The sequence below is a fragment of the Saccopteryx leptura genome, unplaced genomic scaffold (genome assembly GCF_036850995.1).
Source record: "Saccopteryx leptura isolate mSacLep1 unplaced genomic scaffold, mSacLep1_pri_phased_curated manual_scaffold_56, whole genome shotgun sequence".
Lineage (NCBI taxonomy): Eukaryota > Metazoa > Chordata > Mammalia > Chiroptera > Emballonuridae > Saccopteryx > Saccopteryx leptura.
This window is the reverse complement of record NW_027095738.1, coordinates 129,090-155,408: the sequence shown is the minus strand read 5'-3', so window position 1 is coordinate 155,408 and position 26,319 is coordinate 129,090. Positions and strand designations below refer to the sequence as shown.

At 42.5% G+C, this 26,319-nt stretch overlaps 1 protein-coding gene and 1 pseudogene across 1 annotated transcript in view; one reads left to right on the top strand and one right to left on the bottom strand.

The window, feature by feature from the left end:
- Positions 1–26,319, top strand: part of LOC136387053 (zinc finger protein 432-like) — an 80,608-nt gene that overhangs the window by 48,254 nt on the left and 6,035 nt on the right. The window contains 3 exon segments of the mRNA XM_066358116.1: positions 22,254–22,448; positions 23,302–23,428; positions 23,709–23,804. Coding sequence (XP_066214213.1) covers positions 22,434–22,448; positions 23,302–23,428; positions 23,709–23,804 — 238 coding nt within the window. The 5' untranslated portion in view covers positions 22,254–22,433.
- On the bottom strand, positions 7,333–7,750 carry LOC136387052 (ubiquitin-conjugating enzyme E2 C pseudogene; annotated as a pseudogene).

Genomic DNA, 26,319 nt, shown 5'->3' with positions numbered 1-26,319 from the left:
AACCCTGCCCCCAGTGAGATTAGTTGGTGGAAGAGACCTTCAGCGTCTCAGGTTACACCCACAGCATTCCTGGATACAGCTTCAAGGAAGCCCCCTGCTGAGATCAGTTAACAAGACTATCACCTGTTAAGAAAACAAACAAATCAAGACTTCAAAGCTGCCCAAATCCGAAAGTGGATTACAAATAATAGCTGATACCAACCCACGAAGACCTAAAAATAACACAACTGAAAACTGGAGGCAGACAACACCAAGCCTAGCCTCAACCAACTCTACAAATAAAAAATAAAAAAAAAAGAAGATGAGAAGACAAAGGAGTGCAATCCAAATGAAACCACAAGAGACACCTTCGAGAGATGAACTGAGTGATATGGAAATAATCAAACTTCCAGATGCGGAGTTCAAAATAATGATTGTAAGGATGCTTAGGGATCTTAGAACAACAATGGAGGGACAGTTTGAAAACCTAAATAAAGAAATAGCAAGTATAAAAAAGAATCAGTTGGAGACGACAAATACAATATCAGAAATAAAGACCACAATGGAAGGAATTAAAAACAGGATAGATAGAGCAGAGGATCGAATCAGCGAGTTAGAAGACAACTGGAATGAAGGCATGAAAGCAGAGAAGAAAAGAGAAAAAAGACTTAAAAAGTCAGAGGAAACTCTTAAAGAGCTCTGTGACAACATGAAGAGAAATAACATCCGCATCATAGGGGTTCCTGAAGAAGAAGAAAAAGAACAAGGGATAGAGACTTTGTTCAATCATATCGTAGCTGAAAACTTCCCTAAATTAATGCAAGAGAAACTCTCACAAATCCAAGAAGCACAGAGGACTCCATTAAAGAGAAACCCAAAGAAACCTACACCAAGACACATCATAATTAAAATACCAAAGCTAAGCGATAAAGAGAAAATATTAAAAGCTGCAAGAGAAAAAAAAGCTATCACCTACAAAGGAGCCCCCATAAGGATGACATCTGACTTCTCAACAGAAACACTTGAGGCCAGAAGGGAATGGCAAGAAATATTCAAAGTAATGCAGAACAAGAACCTACAACCAAGACTACTTTATCCAGCAAGGCTATCGTTTAAAATTGAAGGAGAAATAAAAAGCTTTCCAGACAAAAAACAACTCAAGGAATTCATTACAACCAAACCAATGCTACAGGAAATGTTAAGGGGCCTGGTGTAAACAGATAAAGTGGGAAAAGAATACAGAAAAAAAAAAGAAAAGGAATACACCTTTAAAGAAGAAAATGGCAATAAACAACTACATATCAATAATAACCTTAAATGTAAATGGATTAAATGATCCAATCAAAAGACATAGGGTAGCTGCATGGATAAGAAAACAGGACCCATACATATGTTGTCTACAAGAGACACACCTTAGAACAAAAGACACACACAGATTGAAGGTAAAAGGATGGAAAAAAACGTTTCATGCAAACGGAAATGAAAAAAAAGCTGGGGTAGCAATACTTATATCAGACAAATTGGACTTTAAAACAAAGGATATAGTAAGAGATAAAGAAGGCCACTACATAATGATAAAGGGAGTAATCCAACAGGAAGATATAAGTATTATAAATATCTATGCACCTAATATAGGAGCACCCAAATATATAAAACAGACTTTGATGGATTTAAAGGGCGAGATCAACAGCAATACTATAATAGTAGGGGATTTCAATACCCCACTAACATCACTAGATAGATCCTCAAGAAAGAAAATTAACAAAGAAAGAGCAGACGTACTGGAAACACTAGATCAACTCGATTTAAAAGATATCTTCAGAACCTTTCACCCTAAAGCAGCAGAATATACATTTTTTTCAAGTGCTCATGGTACATTCTCTAGGATAGACCACATGTTAGGGCACAAAAGGGCTCTCAACAAATTTAAGAAGACTGAAATCATATCAAGCACTTTCTCCGATCACAACGGCATAAAACTAGAAATGAATCACAGCAGAATAGCTCAAAAATTCTCAAACACATGGAAACTAAATAGCAGGGTGTTAAATAATGAATGGATTAAGAATGAGATCAAAGAAGAAATAAAGAAATTCCTAGAAACGAATGACAATGAGCATACAACAACTCAAAATTTATGGGACACAGCGAAAGCAGTGCTGAGAGGGAAGTTCATAGCACTACAGGCACACTTTCAGAAGCTAGAAAAAGCTCAAATAAACAACTTAACCCTGCATCTAAAAGAATTAGAAAAAGAACAGCAAGTAAAGCCCAAATGTAGTAGAAGGAAGGAAATAATAAAGATCAGAGCAGAAATAAATGACATAGAGACTAAAGAAACAATACAGAGGATCAATGAAACTAGGAGCTGGTTCTTTGAAAAGGTAAACAAGATTGATGAACCTTTAAGTAGACTCACCAAGAAAAAGAGAGAGAGGACTCAAATAAATAAAATTAGAAATGAGAGAGGAGAAATAACAACTGACACAACAGAAATACAAAATATTGTAAGAAAATACTATGAAGAACTGTATGCCAAAAAATTAGACAACCTAGATGAAATGGACAAATTCCTTGAAACATACAATCTTCCAAAAATCAATCTGGAAGAATCAGAAAACTTAAACAGACCGATTACACCAAAGGAGATCGAAACAGTTATCAAAAAACTCCCAACAAAGAAAAGTCCGGGGCCCGATGGCTTCACAACGGAATTCTACCAAATATTCAAAGAAGAACTAACTCCTATCCTCCTCAAACTATTTCAAAAAATTCAAGAGGAAGGAAGACTTCCAAACTCCTTTTATGAGGCGAGCATAATTCTGATTCCAAAACCAGGCAAAGACAACACAAAGAAAGAAAATTATAGGCCAATATCTCTGATGAATATAGATGCTAAAATCCTCAACAAAATATTAGCAAACCGGATCCAACAATATATGGAAAAAATCATACACCATGATCAAGTGGAATTTATTCTGGGGAGGCAAGGCTGGTACAATATTCGTAAATCAATCAATGTGATTCATCACATAAACAAAAAGAAGGAGAAAAACCATATGATAATTTCAATAGATGCAGAAAAAGCATTTGATAAAATCCAGCACCCATTCATGATCAAAACTCTCAGCAAAGTGGGAATACAGGGAACATACCTCAACATGATAAAAGCCATCTATGAGAAACCCACAGCCAACATCATACTCAATGGGAAAAAATTAAAAGCAATACCCTTAAGATCAGGAACAAGGCAGGGGTGCCCCCTTTCACCACTCTTATTTAACATAGTCCTGGAAGTCCTAGCCACAGCAATCAGACAAGAAGAAGAAATAAAAGGCATTCAAGTTGGAAAAGAAGAAGTAAAACTATCATTATTTGCAGATGATATGATATTGTATATAGAAAACCCTAAAGTCTCAGTCAAAAAACTACTGGACCTGATAAATAAATTCAGCAAAGTGGCAGGATATAAAATCAATACTCAGAAATCAGAAGCATTTTTATACACCAACAATGAACAGTCAGAAAGAGAAATTAAGGAAACAATCCCCTTCACAATTACAACCAAAAAAATAAAGTACCTAGGAGTAAACTTAACCAAGGAGACTAAAGACTTGTACTCGGAAAATTACAAAACATTGATAAAAGAAATCAAGGAAGATACAAACAAGTGGAAGCATATACCGTGCTCATGGTTAGGAAGAATAAACATCATTAAAATGTCTATATTACCCAAAGCAATTTATAAATTCAATGCAATACCAATTAAAATACCAATGACATACTTCAAAGATATAGAACACATATTCCAAAAATTTATATGGAACCAAAAAAGGATACGAATAGCCTCAGCAATCTTAAAAAAGAAGAATAAAGTGGGAGGTATCACACTTCCTGATATCAAGTTATACTACAAGGCCGTTGTACTCAAAACAGCCTGGTACTGGCATAAGAACAGACATATAGATCAATGGAACAGAACAGAGAACCCAGAAATAAACCCACAGTTCTATGGACAACTGATATTTGACAAAGGAGGTAAGGAAATACAATGGAGTAAAGACAGCCTCTTTAACAAATGGTGTTGGGAAAATTGGACAGCTACCTGCAAAAAAATGAAACTAGATCACCAGCTTACACCACTCACAAAAGTAAACTCAAAATGGATAAAAGACTTGAATGTAGGCCGTGAAACCATAAGCATCTTAGAAGAAAACATAGGCAGTAAGCTCTCGGACATCTCTCGGAGCAATATATTTGCTGATTTATCTCCACGGGGAAGTGAAATAAAAGACAGGATAAACAAATGGGACTATATCAAACTAAAAAGCTTTTGCACAGCTAAAGACAACAAGAACAGAATAAAAAGACAAACTACACAATGGGGAACATATTTGACAATACGTCTGATAAGAGGTTAATAACCAAAATTTATAAAGAACTTGTAAAACTCAACACCAGGAAGATAAACAACCCAATCCAAAAATGGGCAAAAGAGATGAATAGACACTTCTCCAAAGAGGACATACAGATGGCCAATAGGCATATGAAAAAATGCTCAACATCACTAATCATTAGAGAAATGCAAATTAAAACCACAATGAGATATCACCTTACACCAGTCAGAATGGCGCTTATCAACAAAACAACACAGAATAAGTGCTGGCGAGGATGTGGAGAAAAGGGAACCCTCCTGCACTGCTGGTGGGAATGCAGACTGGTGCAGCCACTGTGGAAAACAGTATGGAGATTCCTCAAAAAACTGAAAATCGAACTGCCTTTTGACCCAGCTATCCCACTTTTAGGAATATACCCCAAGGACACCATAGAACGGCTCGAAAAGGAGAAATGCACCCGCATGTTTGTGGCAGCATTGTTCACAATAGCGAAGATCTGGAAACAGCCCAAGTGTCCGTCAGAGGACGAGTGGATTAAAAAACTTTGGTACATATATACTATGGAATACTACTCAGCCATAAGAAATGATGACATCGGATCATTTACAATAACATGGATGGACCTTGATAACATTATACGGAGTGAAATAAGTAAATCAGAAAAAAAACTGAGATGAACCCATACATAGAAGGGACATAAAAATGAGACTCAGAGACATGAACAAGAATGTGATGGCAACAGGGGCGGGGGTGTTGGGGGAGGGGGGATAGGGTGAAGAAGGAGAGAGGGGTTGGGGGAGGGGAGGGGCACAAAGAAAACCAGATAGAAGGTGACAGAAGACAATTTAACTTTGCGGGAGGGGTATACAGCACAATCAAATGTCAAAATAATCTAGAGATATTTTCTCTCAACATATGTACCCTGATTTATCAATGTCACTGCATTAAATTTAATAAAAAAAAACAAAAAAAACTTAGTATTGTTAAATCCATCTTTTTATTTATACTTTGCTTGCTCCGCTACTGCCCACCATGAAAGCTGGAATGCCCACTAGTGGATGGTAGGGACCAAGGTGGCTACCACTGGTGTATAGTGTGGTTTATGTGCCTCTTAAAATCTCTTCATATCTTATCACTAGGAGAAATTTTCTCATGTCTTTTTTATTTATTTGTATTTATTTTATTTTCTGATCTCGGAGTGAGAGGACAGGAGAGAGCGAGAGATAGAAACATTATTCTGTTCCTGTGTGAGCCCTGATGGGGGATCGAACTGCCAACCCTGAGCATCGAAACGACACTGACCAACCTGGCTATCTGTCCAGGGCCCAATTCTTTCTTATTTTTATTTTAAAACTTTTATTCATTGATCCGCAAGAGAGAAAAAGTGAGAAAGTAGAGAGAGAGAGTGAGAAACATCAATTTGTTGTTTCTCCCATCCCTGCATTCACACTGGTTGATTCCTTTATGTGCTGTGACTGGAAATCACTGAAATTTTTCCCTGGCCTGTTTACTCAGCTGTGAAATGTTGGCCCTACGACCCGGTTTTGATTACCCGACAGGGCACAGAGGAGGAGCAATGCCCATCTGGTACTCCACCACTCTCCGTCTCGCTTCGCTCTTTCTCTCACCTTCTACAGCCATGACTCCATTGGAGCGAGTTGGTTCCAGATACTCGCAATGACTCTATGGCCTCCGCCTCACGCTGTAAAAATTGCTGAGCGATGGAGCAATGACCCAGATAAACAGAGCAAGGCCTCCTAGTGGGGTTGCCAGGTGGATCCCTGTTGCGTCGCATACAGAAGTCTGTTCCTGCCTCCCCTTCTGTCACTGAATGAAAAACAAACAAACTAGCCTGCAACCTTGGCATATCAGGACAGTGCTACAACCTATTGAGGTACTTGGCCCTGTGTTTCAGTATCTGAAAGTATTATGTACTGCTCCATTAGAGCCGTCTGCCAAAATGTTTGTGTGTGTCTGAGACAGGGTTCCATCTTCTTGTCCACCCCTCTAGCGTGGATGTCTTATTGTCCCAGAACCATTTTAATCCCCTTCTCTGCAGAATTTCCTGTGCCGTCATATGCTGTCTCTGCGTGAGTCTGTGCACAGGCATGTTTTACGCTGCTTTGGCTGGTCTGTCTATTGTACTGTCTGAATTATAGTGACTTGAAGCTCTCATTAACCGATAGAGAATTTCTTTCAAATTTTAAGAATGAAAATAGATACCAGTTTAGGATTTTCATTGGCATTTCACTGGGTCTATATTTACATTTGGGAGACATGACATATTTATTTACTTATTTATTTATTTAGACAGAGTGCAGAAGATAGAGAAGCATCAACTTGTTTCACTTAGTTGTACACCCAGTGATTGCTTCTCATATGTTGCCTGTTTCTCCTGGGGCTCTTCTGGTGACCTAATGATGAAGCTAGTACTTCCAGAACTGAACCGGCGACAGGACTGCTCCAGGGAGTCACTCTATCCACTGAACCACCAGCCAGGGTGTAGACACGACATCTTTACAATGCTTTCATTTAGGAATAATGGTCACAGTCAAGCTTTCCATTTATGTCAGTCTGTTAACATTTCCCTCCAGCCCTGCCTGGCTAGCTCGGTGAGTTAGAGACCAACTGGAAGCACAGAGGTTGCTGGATCAATCTCCGGTTGGGACACATACAGGAACAGATCGATGTTCCTGTCTTTCTCTTTCTGTTTCTCTCTGCTAAAATCCATAAATAACAATTTAAAATATCTTCTTTCCTTATTTCTTTTTTTTTAAAACCCAAAATATATTTATTTAATACAGTCACCACAGAAGCTCAACCAGAGACTTAATTTAAAAACAAAACAAATATATATCACAGCTGAAGATACAGAGTCCTATACAGAAATCAAGGCAAGGACAGACCATCTAAAGAAAAAATAAAAAGCCCAAGGACAGAGACAGGACAGCCCGGGTCAGGGATCTTGGCTGGAGACCTGTTTTGTGTAGGTTTCTTGCAGGTACTTCTTAACGGCTGCGGGGCTTTTCCAGAGCTGGACAGCATGTGTGTTCACTGGGCTGTCAGGGTTGGGTTCTCCTAGCAGGCTCTGGATGGAGAGTGGGATGGTCCTGACATCATACAGGCAAGACCACTTGTCCTTTAGGACATCCAGGCAGAAGTTACCCTGGGTGTCCACATTGGGGTGGGAGCAGGGTGTGAGAAACTTCACTATGTGCGTGTTGTATGGGTGGCCCTTGGGGAATGCTAGAAAGAGCTCATACCTCAAGTCTTCATACTGTGCCAGCTGCTCCATGGATGGTGCCCACCTATTTAAAAAGGTTGTCTATTTCTGGGAAGGCAGAAATTTTTTTGTTGCCAGTCATGAGGGTCATCACCTCCAGGTGGGATCTCTTGCCCACTGAGCCCTGGGCAGCTCCCCCGCTGGGCTGGGCTCCTTTACCAGCTGTAGCAACACTGGCAGTGTCTGGGTTGTGGTTCTCTGGGGACACCTGGGCAGCGCTGACAGAAACACAGACTCTGAGAGCACGGTTCTAACCGCATATTTTTTTTTTTTTTTAGTAAAAATTATGTTAAAAATTATTTTTTTGTGACAGAAACAGAGAGAGACAGAAAGAGGGCCAGATAGGGACAGATAGACTGGACGCGAGAGAGATGAGAAGCATCAATTCTTTGTTGTGGCACCTTAGTTTCTCAATGATTGCTTTCTCATATGTGCCTTGACCAGGGGGCTACAGCAGAGTGAGTGACCCCTTGCTCAAGCCAACGACCTCGGTCTTCAAGCTGGTGAGCATTGCTCAAACCAGATGACCTTGCGCTTAAACTGGCAACCTTGGGGTTTTGAACCTGGGTCCTTCGCATCCCTGACTTACGCTATATGCACTGTGCCACTGCCTGGTCAAACTGATTTTAAAATTTTCTAAATTTTATTTATTGAGAGTGTTGGCCAAGAATGTGGAAGTCCCAGGTTTGATTCCAGTCTAGGCACACAGGAGAAGCATGCATCAGCTTTCTTCACCCTCTCCCCTCTCCTCCCTCTGGTTCTCTCTCTTCCTCTCCCACAGCCAAGGCTCCATTGGAAAAAAGTGGGCCCAGTTGCTGAGGACAGCTCCATGGCCTCCATCTCAGGTGCTAGAATGGTTCCGGTTACAATGAACCAATGTTTCAGATGGGCAGAGCATCACCCCCTAGTGGGAATGCCAGTTGAAACCTGGTTGGGTGCATGCAGGAGTCTGTCCCTCTGCCTCCCACTTCTCAGAGGAAAAAAAAATTTTTTTTCCTATTAATAGTGATAGGAAGGGAAAGAGAGAGAAAAAAAAAAAACCACATACATTATTTTGTTGTTCCACTTATTTATGCATTCTTTGGTTGCTTATACATGCTCTGACCAGGAATGAAACCCACAACCTTGTCTTCTCTTAATGGTACTCTAGCCAACTTAGCTAACTGGCCAGGGCTTGGATGAGTATTTCAAATTTTTTTCCAGCCTTATCTGACTGTAGCACAGTGCATAGAGCGTCAGTCTGGGACGCTGAGGATCCAGATTTGAGACCCTGAGGGCGCCAGCTTGACCTCGGGCTCATCTGGTTTGAGCAAGGCTCTCAAGCTTGAGCCCAAGGTCACTGGCTTGAGCAAGGGGTTACTTGGTCTGCTGTAGCCCCCCCAGTCAAGGCACATATGAGAAAGCAATCAATGACCAACTAAGGTGCCGCAACAAAGAATTGATGCTTCTCTTCTCTCTCCCTTCCTGTCTGTCCCTCTCTCTGACTCTCTCTGTCTCTGTGACAAAAGAAATTTCCATTGATTTGAGAGACAGAGGAAGGAAAGATAGAGCAGAAGAGAGAGAAGCATTTTGTCATTGTTCCACTTAGGTGTTCCATTTTAGTAGTGTGCTCATTGCTAGCTTCTCTAGTTGTCTAGCTCATTGCTAGTCTGGTGATGACCAGCCTCACTCATATATTCTCATATATGCCGTCACTGTGATGGAATAATGCTCTATCCACATAGCCACCCAGCCAGGACTTAAAGTAATTTTAAATTATATTTTCCCTTCTGTAATCATGGGAATTGTGTACTTCAACACAACTGTTAGTTTTCATCCTTTATTGTGCTCTCTGAGAACTCTGGCTAATTTGGGTTCAGGAAGATATTTTCTCATATGCTTTTTTTTTTTTTTTTGTATTTTTCTGAAGCTGGAAACGGGGAGAGACAGTCAGACAGACTCCCGCATGCACTCGACCGGGATCCACCCGGCACGCCCACCAGGGGGCAACGCTCTGCCCACCAGGGGCGATGCTTTGCCCCTCCGGGGTGTCGCTCTGTTGCAACCAGAGCCACTCTAGCGCCTGGGGCAGAGGCCAAGGAGCCATCCTCAGTGCCCGGGCCATCTTTGCTCCAATGGAGCCTCGGCTGCGGGAGGGGAAGAGAGAGACAGAGAGGAAGGAGAGGGGGAGGGGTGGAGAAGCAAATGGGCGCTTCTCCTGTGTGCCTTGGCCGGAAATCGAACCCGGGACTTCTGCACGCCAGGCTGACGCTCTACCACTGAGCCAAACGGCCAGGGCCTCTCATATGCTTTTATAAGTTTTATACTTTCCCATTATACTTAAAACTGTGATCTATTCTGACTTAATTTTTCTTTATGACTAGAGTTAAGAGTCTTAATTTATTTTTCTGCCACTAGGTATACAATTATCCCAGCATCTTCTGATGAAATACTTATCCCATTGGTTTATCCTGGGACTTTGGTGAAAAACTAGTTGATGGTAATGTATTTGGATTCTCAATTCTGGTGGTGCCTTTCTCATTGCTGCAGAGAAATGGAGCCCCACTTTACTGGTTCGCTTTCAGTGGCCTTTCCTCGAGATCTGGTACCAATATCAACTTTAGATCGTCTAGGCCGCTCTTCCTCTCTGGTGGGTGATGATCAGCCTCACTCAGTACCCATTTCTCCAAGTCTTATCCTGGTTTTCAAAATATTATGAAAACTTTTGCTAGCAGTTCCGGGTTGGTGTTCCTTTACAGGACGTATGACCTCTTCTCTGTAGAGCAGGGGTCCCCAAACTACGGCCCGTGGGCCGCATGCAGCCCCCTGAGGCCATTTATCCGGCCCCTATCGCACTTCCGGAAGGGTCACCTCTTTCATTGGTGGTCAGTGAGAGGAGCATAGTCCCCATTGAAATACTGGTCAGTTTGTTGATTTAAATTTACTTGTTCCTTGAGGTCGCTGGTTCAAAACCCTGGGCTTGCCTGGTCAAGGCACATATGGGAGTTGATGCTTCCAGCTCCTCCCCCCTTCTCTCTCAGTTTCTCTCTCTCCCTCTCTCTCTCCTCTCTAAAAATGAATAAATAAATAAAAATTACTTGTTCTTTATTTTAAATATTGTATTTGTTCCCGTTTTGTTTTTTTACTTTAAAATAAGATATGTGCAGTGTGCATAGGGATTTGTTCATAGTTTTTTTTATAGTCCAGCCCTCCAATGGTCTGAGTGACAGTGAACTGGCCCCCTGTGTAAAAAGTTTGGGGACCCCTGCTGTAGAGTATCATTCTCTGCTGTTACACCAACTCTAAACTCTTGACCATTTCAAAAATTTTAAAAGAACTCACTTTTTAAAAATACAAACTTTAAATAAACTGCTGTGGCCATGTGTTATTTCTGCTGAACCACCAAACAAAACTTAGCTCACTTCTTCTTTTTCCTCTGGTAGCTACAGTCCCTGAAAATACACTAGCTTTCCACACAAGTCATAGTGCCAAAAAAAACAGATAATTTGGCCCTGGCCGGTTGGCTCAGTGGTAAAGCGTCGGCCTGGCGTGCAACAGTCCTGGGTTCGATTTCCGGCCAGGGCACACAGGAGAAGTGCCCATCTGCTTCTCCACCCCTTCCCCTCTCCTTCATCTCTGTCTCTCTCTTCCTTTCCCGCAGCCAAGGCTCCACTGGAGCAAAGTTTGCCCGGGCGCTGGGGATGGCTCCTTGGCCTCTGCCTCAGGCACTAGAATGACTCTAATTGTGGCAGAGCGACGCCCCCTGGTGGGCATGCCGGGTGGATCCCGGTTGGGCGCATGCGGGAGTCTGTCTGACTGCCTCCCCATTTCCAGCTTCAAAAAAAAATACAACCCCCCCCCCCCCAAAAAAAAAAATCAGATAATTTGAGGACCTTCCCACCTTTCAGCCACCCAGGCTACAGGCTCCAACTTTGCTGCTTTTCTTACCTAGGGCTTTACGTTTCGCAACATGGCAGCCTCCCCAATGCGGCTTTGGGGAGCGAAGGAGTGCTGACCTATCACCTTAGGCGGGAGTATGGGAAATCACCTATGTTTCTTCTAACACTTTAGATCCTCCTCGGCCATCCCATCGTAACAGGGTATTTCGCTTGACGCTTTCAGGCGCCAAATCAGTTTGCGGAAGTATAAAGTTTATATTCCTAGCGGGCTGAAGAAAATTAAGTTAGTGTGCTCTTGTCCTTTGAAGTTTTCTGAAATATTTTCGTTGATGGGAGGTTTGTCTCACATCACACAGTAGAAGTGGTGCAGTGTGGACCCCTGGAATTATGGTGGTGGGACGAGTCGTGTGGAAGAAGCTCCAAGGTATTTTTCGAAGGAAGAGGTGACTGCCTGCGGTTTGGGTGCTGTTGGGCAAATAAGCTTTACAAATGTTTTTTAAGTTTGCTTGCTTATATTTTGCATTGGCCTGGGCAGCACCTGTGTGTACTCCGTGTAAGGTTTGGTGTTTGCCCTCAGGGTAGCCGATTATAAATTGCAGATTCCTTTTCTGCTTGGGAGGGGCCCTTGTATTGCTAATGTTTGCTGGAGGTTCCTCCCTCCCCCAATCCATCGTGGGTGTCATATTTATGCTCCCATGCTCAAGGCAGTGACCTCAAGGTTTGGAACCTGGGTTTTCAGCATCCCAGTCTGATGACCGCCTGTTCGGGCATATTTTTGAAGATATTATTTATTTACTTTGGAGATAGGGGAGGGAGGGAGAGGAGAAAGTCAGGGGGAAGGAGGGAAGCATCAACTTGTAGTTGCTCCTTATATGTGTCATGACTGGGCAAGGTTGGGGCTTCAAACCAGAGCTCCCAGCATTCCAGGTTGAAGCCCTATCCACAGCGCCACCACAGGTCAGGAATGATGAGGTTTATAAGAAATTTACTGATGTATTTGCGAACAGGTGGGCTAATTCCAAAATGGCGTCAGCCTTGAGAGCCTGGGGATTTAAGCTTTTGTAGGCATAGTGAGCAAGGCTAGCGAGATTAATTTTGGTGGAGACTTTTGCGGCAGGGTAGGGGGAAGGGGCTCACTTAATGAAAAAATTGCCCCTGCGGCGATATAGGTGTGGGGTGGTGAGGGGAGGTGGAAAATCAGTTTTGCTCAGGTGGAGAGGTAAGGAATCGCCCTGGTGCCAGATCTCTTGAACCAGGCTAGTAGAGGATTTTTTGGTAAGGGGCCCTAGACCCCAACCTAACAGGTATAGAGGTACTTTTTGAAGGTAAAGGAAGAAACTAAGTTGTTCTAGAGCTAGTTATTTCTGAATTGTTAGGAAGATTTCTGTAAGGTGCAGAAGTTTTGTGCAGGTGGAAGAAACAAAAAAAAATAGAAGGACTGAGGAAGTAAACAGTTAAAAAAGGGACTGCTCTAAGACCCCAGATAAGCAGGAAGCAGTTAGAAAAGATTGAGATGAGCGTCTCCGTACACCTCAAGAGAAAAAAGGCTGGAATGTTAAGACACATCTCACCTTCTACTGCTAAAAGCTTGTACATTCTTGCAGGACAAAAATCTGCTTCCTCCTATTATTCTTCAGTAGTTCATGCTGCTGTTGTTTTTCAGAAAGTCACTGACCGGGATGTGCTGATCTGAGCACACTAGATGCACCAACCCTCCTGTCAGCAGATGCCCAGGGCGGCAGCCCCTAGTGCCTGTAGCTAACACTCTCTCCAGTCCCTCTCAGTTGAAGCTACACTATCCACTGCGCCATCACCTGGTCAGGCTTAAAAAGCCACTTTTACCTTTTTCTGTGGAGAGCCTGCGGTGCCATTACGTGTCTCTGTCTGTGCAGGCCTCTGCTCATCGGCTTTGTATTTAGTTCCTGTGGCTTATTTGTCTAAAGTACTATTATTGTACTGTTATAATTCAATAACTTTAAGTCTCTTAATTGGTAGAGCATATCTTTGCATTTTGTTATTAAAGCTGTATATAGCTATTTAGGATGTTGAATGGAATTTCATTTGGTGTATTTATACATTTGGGAAAGAAGATATTTTAAAATGCATGCACTTCTGATAGTCATTTTCACAAACTTTCCATGTATTTAAGTTTTTAATATTTATCTAAACTTTTTAAAATATATAGTCTTTAATTTTAAAAAAATTTCACTGACCAGGCAGTGGGGCAGCGGATAGAGCGTTGGACTGGGATGTGAAGGACCCATGTTCAAAACTCAGAGGTCGCCAGCTTGAGCCCAAGGTTGCTGGCTTAAGCAAGGGGTCATTCGGTCTGTTGTAGCCTCTGTGGTAAAGACATATATGACAGAAATCACAGAACAATAAAGGAGCCTAAATGAAGAATGGATGCTTTTCATCTCTCTCTCTTTCTGCCTTTCTGTCCCTGTCTTTCCTTCTCACTGTCTCTAAATTTTTTTTAGAGAGAGCATCTGTTGGCCAACCAATGAAATTTTGCCATGTCATATTAGCTCGACCACCCTAGATGAGACCCTTTAAATATCCCACACACGCGGTTTCATCCATGTGACTTCAGTGGCCAGTGTCCCCTGGTCCAGTGAACATCGTTTGGGAGTTACACTGTACTCAATAAAGCTTTTGCTTATCCACAATTCGTGGCTACAGCCCCCATTCGTGGCACGCCTGGTGTGGGTGGTTCTACCAAACTACCCAGTTCTGGTTTCTCACATGACCGTTCCCCATTTATCCACCAACAGTACATTCTGACCTTTTGTGTTAAATAGGGGCGTCGCTATTTGGCTACTTCCTGCTGGTTAGGGGCGCCGTGGGAAGGGGAGGTTGTAAGGTGGTGACTTTGAGGGAGTCAGGAGAAACATCTGTTTGAGCATAACTGGAGAAACTTCGTGGATGCGGTCCTGTAAGGATTTAAAAAGAAAAAGAGGAGCAATAGGAGGATTTGGAGGATCCAGCCTTTTGGTGAACTGGAGATGGGTAGCGCCCAGTGGTTCTGACTGCCAACGGTCCTGCATGGGACAAACTTGAGGCAAAACTCCATGTCAGGAGTGACATACGAAGGAGAAAGGAAGGGGTCCCATCCACTCCCATAACCAAGGCCTGTGAGGGAACTAAAGGTCCAGAGTGTGATGGCAAAACAGAGCAGGTAGCTCCCGTGTCCACAAGAAGTGAGATGGACTTACCCGTTCCTGCAGCATTACCCTGGGTTCAGCGTGGGTGAGGATGATGGGGTTCTCCGAGTCCAGGCCGTGTTCTAGTTCAAACGACGGGCCCGCCTGGCTGGCTTGGCCTTCTGTTTGGGTGGCTTGTCCTCCACATGAGGTGCTGAGGATATGCCTGTTGCCCAAAGGGGGTAGTTGCTCTGCCAGTGACTCGGCTGCTTACAGTTAGGACAGGGCTCAGTGGGCAGCCGCCAGCAGGGACACTGTTGGGACCAGTGATGGGGTTCCTCTTTGCGGCTTGGACTTGGGTCAGGCACTTCCTGTGCCTTGCCCCTGTTGCTCTGCTGGCTTCAGGGTTGCCAAAAGAGCCAGGGTTTGGAGCCTTAGGCTGCATGCAGGCCTGGCAAACAGCCTTGGCCTGTTCCTACTAGTCATGACCATTAAAAACTTTAAATGCCATGTTCACAGGCCTCGGATAGGGGTTTGAGGATTGAGACTAAGAGGAGGGGGGCTCCTGGGGAGCCCGGTACCCAGATTCGACCAGAAACGCCAGAGCCAGAGGCAGGACAGGGCCAGAACTTCCTGCAAGAAAACTGGAGTTGGGCCTTGGGGTCCTGCAAACGGTGTCATGGGCAATGGCAGGCTGAGAATGGCCTGACGGAGGAGGGGCTTAAGAACAGAGTGGAGAAGGGCCCTGGCCAGCAGGGGAGGAGAAAGAGAGACTGGGATTTGCAGGTGAGTGAAAAACAGGATTCTGCAAAGGGAGGGGAGGGGGACTCTTGGAGGGAAAAGACCCAAGCAATAGATAGAGGTCTGCAGAGGGACCAGAGAGGGGTCCCAAGAGACGGGCACCCCCGGTGTTCAGGCAGGAGGGGGGGGAGAGAGTTGGGGGTTGGGTGAAGGAGGAAAGATCAGGAGTGGAGGATTTAGGTGAGGTTTCTCTAGCCAAAAAAGGGTCTGCGCATAGAACGGGGCACAGAGATTACGACAGGAGCATGAATAACGAGAAGCCCTGTATTTAAGGGATCTCCAACAAGTTCTCAGTTCTTTTGGCAATAGTTAAATTGGTGAGGGTGATGAAACCAAAAGTCCCTTCAAGAGACTACCTGGTCTGATTATTCAGTGGGTTCTGTGGCCTGGCCACAGCAGAGAAGAACAGTTTCTTTAGGGAGGGAGAGATTTTGGATGAGTCAATTCCAGGAGTGTTTTTGGATTAGGTTTTTATTCCTGTGCCTCTCTGGCCACCCTCAGTCCTCAGAGTGCTCAGAGATGAGAATAGGTGTCCCACAGCTCAAACTGTGGCCACCGGATGGATAGGTAAAGTGGATGTGCTCAGGACGTCTCCACGGACACACACGCACTCAGAACGGAAAAGAAGTCCCTGACACTGCTCCGGATTCGGACAGGGAGACTCGGTGGAAAGAACTGAGGGAGGCTGGAGTCAGGGGACTTACCGCACCGTGTGCCAAAGTAGGTGGAAAGTGGGATGTCCTGGTTCTTTCTTGGATGGGGAAGGGGAGAGGAGCAGTCCTTGCGGACTTCTGACTCCTCCCGGGTTCGGATCCAAATGTAAGGTATTTTTCCCCGGCAAGGAGGATGGAAGGAGCATAGTCACGAAGTGTGCATAAGCAAGAGTTTTACTGAGTACAGAGCGCCTCCCTGACGATGTCCCTGGTCCGGGGGACACAGGCCAGGGAAGACGCACAGATGAAACCGTATGTGGGATATTTAAAGGGTCTCGTCTAAGGTGGTCAAGCCAATATAACGTGGCGAAATCTCACTGGCTGGCAGACAGTTGCTCTTTTCCCAAAGGACTGGGAAGTTTCTTTTGGCACGCCTGGGTGTGGGTGGTTCTAGGCAAAGTTCCCAGGTCTGGTTTCTCACGTGACCTTTCCCCATTATCCACCGACCTTACAGTATGGTTACAGCAGTTTATTTGTGGTGAGCCTTTCATGGTGTATTTCTTTCTTTTTTTTGTTTTTGGAGAAAGACAGAAAAATGGAGGGACAGATAGAGACATCCAACTAGAAGGAAGAGAGATGAGAAACATCAGCTTGTAGTTTCTGCACCTTAATTGTTCATTGATTGCTATCTCATACATGCTTTAAATGTGAGGGTTCGGCAGCGTAGCCAGTGATTTCTTGATCAGGCCGGTGAACTTGGGCTTCAAGCCAGTGACCATAATAAGGTCATGTCTGCGAGCCCATGCTCAACTTGGTGAACCTGTGCTTTCGCTCATTGAGCACGTTATCAAGGTCGATGAGCCCACATTGAAGACTGAGACTTCGGAGTTTTGAACCTGGGTCCTCAGCATCACAGGCAAAGCTCTGTCCACTGCGTAACCTCCCAGTCAGCCATAATGTATCTTTTTCTAACCTTTTATTTCAAAGATTTCTGTATCATTATGTTACATGTCACTTATATAATAGGATGTTATTTGATTTTAAATTTTATTTGAATGTGACAGTTTTATAAAGTTTGTATTTAATGTAACTAACAGGAATGCTTATTCTGTGTATACTTAATATGATTTTTATCTCTTAAAACAGTAATCTAAGTGCATAAATGTTAATATAATTTTCCATCTCTTTAAAAACAGTAATCTAAAAAGAGGAAAAAAAGAAAAGAAAGAGATACTCCATGAAAGGCTCACCATAAATAAACTGCTGTAACCATACTCTTTTTATATTTTTTCTGTATCTTTTTTTGTTGTTTATTTTTCGTTTTGGTCTTTTAAATAATTTTCTAAATTGCACTGATTGATTTTTTTAGAGGGAGAGCAGGAAACAGAATAATTTGTTGATTCACTTATTTATGCATTCATTGGTTGCTTCTCACATGTGCCCTGACCGGTGATCGAACCTGCAATGTTAGCATATGGGGAAGACACTCTTAACCAACTGAGCTACTGAACCAGGGCTCAGATGAGTTTTTAAAGTTCTATATTCCACATCTGTAAGCATAAAAATAAAGACAGCTGTTAGTTTTCTTCCTGACAGTAGAGATTATGCATAGTGTGGCACTTTATAAATCCTTGTGAGAAACAGTGTCTTTACACTCTTCTATGACAGTACAGGGATCTCAAGGCACTTCAGCTTCATTTGCCACGTTCCAATGTATTTACATTTTTGTGGACCTTTATTTTATGTGTTTCGAACCTTAAATGCTATGATACTTACTTATGAGACAGTGCTAACCTGATAGGGTGAGTGACACCTTTGATGGGACTCTTCATCTAATATGTTAAAGTTGCAGGTTTGATCCTTGCTCAGGGCACAATTGGAGTCAACTAATGAATGCGTAAATGGGTTGAACAATAAATCCATGGTCCTCTCTCTCTCCCCTATGGTATGTCTCTCTTTTTCTCTCTCTCTCTCTCTCTTTCTCTCTTATTCTCAAATCAAAAAGTTAATGCTGGACCACTGCTGTATCAATGATCAAACCAGCCATGGCTTTAGGGTCATAATTAGTATATATTATTTACATAGTAATTCTACAACTTACTGATATTTAGTAAATTTACTGTTGTGACATCAAAAATCAGTTTTTAAAAATTGTTATGACTTCATACATAATGGAATTGGATAGTGGTATTGTTATGTTTTGCAGACCATTTGTGTAATTTAAGTACAATTCTTTATTAGATACATAACGTGAAAATATTTTCTCACAATCTCTGTCTCTAGTCTTCACTTTTATAAATGGTGATGCATCTCTATCCCTTTCTTTCTGTCTCTCCCAGTCTGTCTTTCTGTTTGTCTCCCTTTCCTTCACTGAAATTTAAAAAAAAAAGGAAATGAATTTAGTTACATGGGTGGATGTACTTCTTTCTCCCTATATAAGTGAAAATGTGCTTACTGAATGCATTTTCTCTGTTAAATAAGTAATTCCTGATTATAACTTTAGTTATCTTTCTTACTTTGCAGTTTACACTTTTTCTTGTCTCGAGCAGTGACTGCACTCTCCAATACACAATAGGAAAGTGGGTTTGTCGTGGACATCTGTGTCCTTCCTGATGCCTCCTCATATTACTCACCTGCCAGTGTCTGCAGTTACCAGTTTTTAGAAGATAGAATCTTAAAATATGATTCATCTAAAATTACTAATTTAGTGTCATAAAAATAGCTATATATTCTTTTTAATTTTTAAAAATTTAGAGAGAGAAAGACAGAAATATGAACTCATTTTTGTATGTACCCTGTTTGGGATCGAACTGGCAACCTTTGTGAACCAGAAGACGGTCTAACCAACTGAGCTATCCCGACCAGTGGTATAGTATTGTTTAAAGACAAAAAAAGTCTATTTAATGTGGTTTATTTCTGCTATTAATTCCTTTTTTGTGTGAAACAGAGACAGAGAGAAGGAAAGATAGAAGAGACAGGAAGAGAGAGAGATGAGAAGCATCAATTCTTTGTTGTGGCACCTTAGTTGTTCATTGACTGCTTTCTTATATGTGCCTTGACTGTGGGGCTACATCAGAGAAAGTGACCCCTTGCTCAATCATGCAACCTTGGTCTAAGGCCATCGAATTGAAACTTCAATCTAGCGACCTTTGGGCACAAGTTAGAAACCATGGTGTCATATCTATGAATCCACATGCAACCCAGCGACCCTGTGCTGAAGCCACTGACCTTGGAGTTTCAAACTTGGGTTCTCTGTGTCCTAGTCCGACACTATCCACTGAGCCATGGCCTGGTCTGGTGTCCTTAGTTCTTCATGTACATTGTTTGCCTAAGATTCCTGTCTCTCCTTCTCACTATTAGTTATATACAGTGTGTCCGTAAAGTCATGGTGCACTTTTGACCAGTCACAGGAAAGTAACAAACGATGATAGAAATGTGAACTCTGCACCAAATAAAAGCAAAACTCTCCCAGTTTCATACCTATTCAGTGCAGTTCGATATGGGCTCACGCACAGAATTTTTTTTTTTTTTTTTACAAGGACAGAGAGAGTCAGAGAGGGATAGAAAGGGACAGACAGACAGGAACAGAGAGAGATGAGAAGCATCAATCATCAGTTTTTTGTTGCGACACCTTAGTTGTTCATTTATTGCTTTCTCATATATGCTGTGACCGTGAGCCTTCAGCAGACTGAGTAACCCCTTACTTGAGCCAGCGAAGCTGGTGAGCTTTTTTTTTTGCTCAAGCCAGATGAGCCGGCGCTCAAGCTGGCGACCTCGGGGTCTCGAACCTGAGTCTTTCCACATCCCAATCTGATGCTCTACCCACTGTGCCACTGCCTGGTCAGGCAGTTTTTTAGAGCTCCTTAGGTAGCTATCCCGTATAGCTTCTACAGACTGGTCACTGACTGATGGCCTACCAGAAAGGGGTTTCTCCATCAACTGCCAGTTTCCTTCAACTCTTATCCCACCGAGTAATGTTATTCCTATGTGGTGGCGCTTTGTTGTAAACGCGCCGATATTCACGTTACTTTGGTCACGGATTCGAATTTAGTGAGACACAGAACACACTGAACTTTCCTCTGTACCGTCCACATCTTGACTGGCATGGCCGTGGGCTGCTCCGCTGTGTACACGGTTACATCATCATCTGCGCATGCGCACATGCTTCCACTAAATCCTACAGAAACTGGGAGGGTTTTCCTTTTATTTGGTGCAGATTTCACATTTCTATCATTTTTTGTTGCTTTCCTGGGACCGGTCAAAAGTGCATTATGATTTTACAGACACACTGTATATATGTTTTGGTGTTTTCAAGTGAAAAGCTTTGTTATAGTTGATTTCTTTCATTGAGTTGATAATGTTATATATAGATTAGTCAGTATTGAAGCTGTATTTACACATATTGTATATGTATATATGTCCTGATGACATACCATATATCTAAAACAACATATATGTATATTGTATGTGTGACTATGGTATGTATAAAATACGATATATTGTTGTATCAGAACAGCAAGAAACAGATGTTGATCCACACAAGTAGCCAAATTAAGAAATCTTTATTTTGAAGCCAGCAACCGCACAGAGACCTAAGTCAGTCAAATTACGCAACCCAGAATTCAGTTGGAAGTCACCTTTTAAGACAAACTTAAACACTGATTGGGGAATAAGGAATAGGGGAAGCCTAGCAGTAAAAGAAAGCCTGGAACAAGCTCATTTACAGTGCTGATCTATAGGATTAATTCAGGGACAAACATTCTGGAAACCCCTGCATTCTCTTGATGGTTGTATGAGCTGTGACCAGGAGTGAAACCCACAGCCCTGGCTTTTCTGCACAGTGCTCTAACACACTTAGTTATCCAGGTAGCTTTGGATGAGTTTTTTAAATTTTTTCCATTGATTTGAGAGAAGCATCTTGTCATTGTTCCACTTAGTCTTTTCATTTTAGTTGTGCACTCATTCGTTGCTTGTCCTTTCGATATGGCAAGGTTGTGGGTTTGATCCTCGCTCAGGGCACATACTGGAGTCAAATAATGAATGCATAAATGGGTGTAACATCAGATCTATGGTTCTTTCTCTTCAATCTCTCTCTCTTTCTCTCTCTGTCTCTCTGTCCTTCTCACCCAAATGTATCTATAAAAAATTAGGCTCTGACCTGTGGTGGCACAGTGGGTAAAGCATCCACCTGGAATGCTGAGGTCACTGGTTCAAAAGCCTGGGCTTGCCCAGTCAAGGCACATAAGGGACATGATGCTTCTGCCCCACCTCCCTCTTCTCACTCTCTCTCACTCTCTTTGTCTCTATACTCTAAAATGATTAAGTAAATAAATAAATAATTTTAAATATTTTTTTAAAAAAATCAGGCTCTGGCAGATTAGCTAAATCAGTTAAGAGTTTTGTTATGAAATAACTAAATTACAGAATTAATCCTCTGCCAGGTTACACACAGAAAGCCAACAGTGAGTTCATGACTGAATAAAAAACATGTAAAATCTTTTCTCCCCCTTCTTTTTCTCTCCCTTTCTCTGTCTGTCTCAAAAGAAAAAAGCACTGGCCAGAGAGCTCGATTGGTTGGAGCATCATCCTGGAGCGCAAAGGTTGCCGGTTTGATTCCTCAGTCAGGACACATCCAGGAGCAGCTCTATGTTCTTGTCCCTGCTCTCCTGGCTTTCTCAAAAAAAAAATAATAAAAGAAAAAGAAACACTAATGATGCATCTAGTGCATTGTTTTCTCCCTGAAATGAGTACAGTCATGGGGTGTGCAGAATCGTTTGAGGAGGAATCCGAGCATATGTGGTTTAAGGAAAACAGTGCCCCGATCCCCTCCTTCCATGTGGTCAGCTTTGTGTGAGTGATTTTCCTGAGACTCCCCGGCCCCTGAGGATGGTACAGGGCTGGCTGTCAACCCGGGTCTCAGTTGACAGTCACTACACTTAAACTCCACAGGATAAGGGGGTCCTCCACCACAGCTGGAAACTGAGGCTTTATTGGCCAGAAGGATAAACTTCAGGGACACGATGGAAAGGGACACTAGCGATACTGTGGTCACTGTGTGAGGGTGAGTGCATCTGGGCCCAGAGGAAATGTACCAGTCACTGAATTTTCTCCTCAATCCACAGGTCCTGACTTCCCGGTGCTGTAGAATCACAAGGAGCAGGAAGACGTTGTAGAATTGGGTGTCAGCATCTCTGGTAACACACCTGAGTGAAGACAGGTTTCTGAGCTGAAATTTCGAGCAGACCCACAACACGCCACACACACCCTCTCTATTTCTAGCTTTTTTCCAACAATAGAAGAAAATGATTCTGTCTCAGGTGACTTTGGCTTTTGGGGTTTTTTTTGAGAAAGAGTGGGAGGGAGCAAGATAGACAGGAAGGGAGAGAGATGAGAATCATCCACTTGTAGTTGAGACACTTTAGTTGTTCATTGATAACTTCTCATAATTACTTTGTCTATGAGTAGGGCTTAAAGCAAGTCAATTACCTTCTGCTCAAGTCAGCAATCTGAAGCTTAAGTCAGGGACTTTGTGCTTTATGCCAGTGACCTTTAGGCTCAAGCCAGCAGCCATGGGGTCATTTCAATGATCGTACTCACACGCCAGCAACACCACAGCAAAGCTGGCGAATGATGGTGCTCAAACCGGAGACCTGAGAGTTTCGAATCCAGATCCTCAGGTCTCAGGGTGATGTTCTATCCACTTTGTCACTGCCTGGGTAGGCATTTGTGTTTATTTTAAATTTTCTTCTTCATTATGGATTTGTAGAACAGTATGAAAAACTACCTCAGTTAATCTGAGAAATACTGAACTATATCAGTACAATTTCTCTTTCACATTGCATAGTCTTGTGATCAGATGAACGCATAGATGACTAAATGCACAATTGCAGACCACACAGTGGGGCAAAGTATGTTTGCAGTTGTTATTATGTGTAAAACAGTTTATTCTTGTATGATTGTTTCTGATTATATTTTTCATACACACAAATGTAAACCTACTTTTGCCCCAACTTGTATTTTACTAGGTATGTGATTATTCAGTTTTATAATAAAATAGAACTTCTTTTGCTCTATACATGTATTAGATAAAGTGAAATTGGAGAAAAACTAACATTTCTTTTGCATCATCAAATGCACATCACACCACTAAACAGCACGCTGCTGTTACAGGGATGCCTGACATTTCAGGATGTGGCTGTGAACTTCACACGGGAAGAGTGGCGGCTCCTGGACCCCGATCAGAAGGACCTGTTCCGGGACGTGATGTTGGAGATCTACAGCCACCTGGTGTCAGTTGGTAAGAACAGCTCCCCTGTGTCACTGAGAAGGTGCTCTGTTAGTGGCTTTCCCCCCGTAAGTTGCCTAACTGTTCTGAATAACTACAGTTCTCTGAGAAGAACCTCAGATCCTCCCATTACCTCAGACAAGAAGGTATAACATTCTGCCTCCTGAGACAACAGGCTTTATGTTACAGATGTGAAGCATGTTCCGTTCTTAAAATGTAACCTCCTTCCTCTTGACCCACCCCAGCCCAGTTCAGTAAGTTTAAGTCTTGTGTCATTTTTCCCTCTGAGCAGGGTATCAATCCAGGAAACCCGATGTGCTTTCCAAGTTGGAGCGAGGGGAAGAACCGTGGACAGTAGCGGATGGACCCCAACATCTGTTCTGTCCAGGTGAGTGGGTGACAACTAGCCAGTAAGTCGGGGGGCTGAAAGGCAGGAAGTCATATTCTAGTCAGAGAACACATCAGACCTGTAACATTGGATAAAGAAACCAAACCACCCCTTCACCTATGAGAACCCTTTTTATTTCTAGAAATTTAGAGGGAAACATACCCCTTTTTTCTCATTGAGTAATGACACCTATTGGTTTCATCTACATCATAGTTTTGTTTGTGTGCTTTTATTCTAGCAATCTCAGATTTTACGCTCTGTCTTGGCTACGGAGTCTCAGCCTGTGTTATCCCCTCCGTTTCTGAGAAATTGCATTTTCTGGGCTTCTTTAGAAAACTGGAATTATGAATTCATCAGTTTTCTTACTACTCAGCCTTTGTGCCCTGTTTGGAAATAGTGATTTTCTACCATAAAATCCATCCACACGATGGATGCTGTGATGCCACGAGAGTCTGGTTTTCATTGTGCATTTATTTGTTCTTCGCCTCCCTTCTCTCCAGCTTTTTTCATACTCAGTTCTCATCACTGTTAAGTTTTTCCTCAGTTCCCCTCGTTGAACCTGTATCGGTACTTTGAAATGGACTCCCAGACTGACGTCTCCCCCAGTGTTGTCTAATGTGCGCTTCCTTCCTGTGTATCCTCCTCGTTATGACAGCTGACCTCTGACTTCCTATTCTGTGTGAGAGCAAGATTCACCTTCTTTCCATCCTTTCTGAAATTTAGAATTGTGCACTAGACATTTTAAATTACATCTGTCCTAGCATCACCAATGATGTTTGCTACTTTCTGAGCTCTCTTTTTGTTTTGTTTTACTCATTTATTTTTTTCTATGTAGCTCTCTTTTAAAGGCCTGTATGACTTCATTTAATGAACAGGAATAGGTCTTGTTGCCATGCAGCACGAGTTCCAGCTCAAACTAGTTGCCAACTTACGAGTGCTTCACATGAGATCCTTCCCAGTTTTCCTACATCAGATTTTCTTTCTTGATAGATGTTATCGCTGCCTTTCTTTTTCTAAAGCTTCTGATTTTACATCATATACCTAGTGGTTTTATTTAGATTTAATTCACATACCAATCAGTTTAGCCACTTAAATAAATAGCTAATATGTTTTCAGATTATTCTTTTAGTTGTACAACCATCAGTGTAATAGTCAATTTTGGAACATTTTATGTGTACACATTTTCATGCTGTTTTCTATACTCATAGCTTTGTAGCAGCTTTCAAAATTGTAAAGCGTGAATACTCTGAGTGTGTTCTTCTCTTTCAAGGTTATTTTGAAGTCCTGGATGGTTTTCTTAGTGGTAGAGCATGGCTTTGGTGTGTGGAAGTCCCAGGTTTCATTCTCGATCAGGGCACACAGGAGAAATGCCCATCTGCTTCTCCAACCTTCCTTCTCTCCTTCTTCTCTATCTCTCTTTTCCCCTCCCACAGCCAAAGCTCCATTGCAGCATGTGGGCGCAGGCGCTGAGGACGGCTTCATGGTCACTGCATCAAGCACTAGAATGGCTCCAGTTGCAATGGAGCAACGCCCCAGATGGGCAGAGAATTGCCCCTTGGTGGGCTTTCTAGATGGATCTTGGTTGTGCACATGCGGGAGTCTATTTCTCTGCCTCCCCAATTCTTCAGAAAAGTACAAAAGAAAATAATACAGATCATTTTGACATCCGGATTTTTCCATTTCAATTTGAATTTTAATATCAGCCTGTCAGTTTCTGCAAAACTAACCAGCTAGTGTTTCAACAGTGATTACATTGAGTCTGTCTCATTGGTTAGTACTTTTGTCTACAACATACTCTTCATACTAATCCAGGATTATTACGTGTTCTTTTGTTTTAATTAGGTCTTTGATTTCTTCCAAGAACATTTTCTAAGACTTAGAATAAATCTAGTGCCAGGTTCACCAGCACTGCAAAAGTGGGTGGTTTTTATTAAAAGGTTTCGCAATCACGGACCTAGGTCCTCCACATCCCAGTCTGATGCTCTATTTTCTGCAGCATGGCCTTGTCAGGCTAGCCTTTGTTAAATTAAACCTATGTGTGATTTTCTTTATTATGCAGAAATGGAGTGGTTTTCTTGGTTGCATTTATTATTTATTGTTAGAACATTAAAATAATATTACCTTCCCATCAAATTTTGATGACAGTATGTGCCAGATAATGAGTCCCATATTTCCTGTCATATGAAATTGCAGCTGCTCCTGCACTGACCTTCATGATATGTTCTCATTTAGATGAGAAAGTTTGTCCTCTTCTGAAAGACTCTTTAATGTGTTCCATAACTTGATTTCCACCAGCATTCTGTGATTATTCAAGTCTTTAAAACTTGCGTTTTGCTTGACCAGGCAGTTGCACAGTGGATAGAGTATTGGACTGAGACTGGAAACACCCAGGTTTGAGACCTTGAGGTCACCAGCTTGAGCACAGGCTCATCTGGTTTAAGCAAAGCGCACCAGCTTGGAACGCAGGTGGGTTCCGATACCATGAGCAAGGGGTCACTCGATCTGCTGTAGCCCC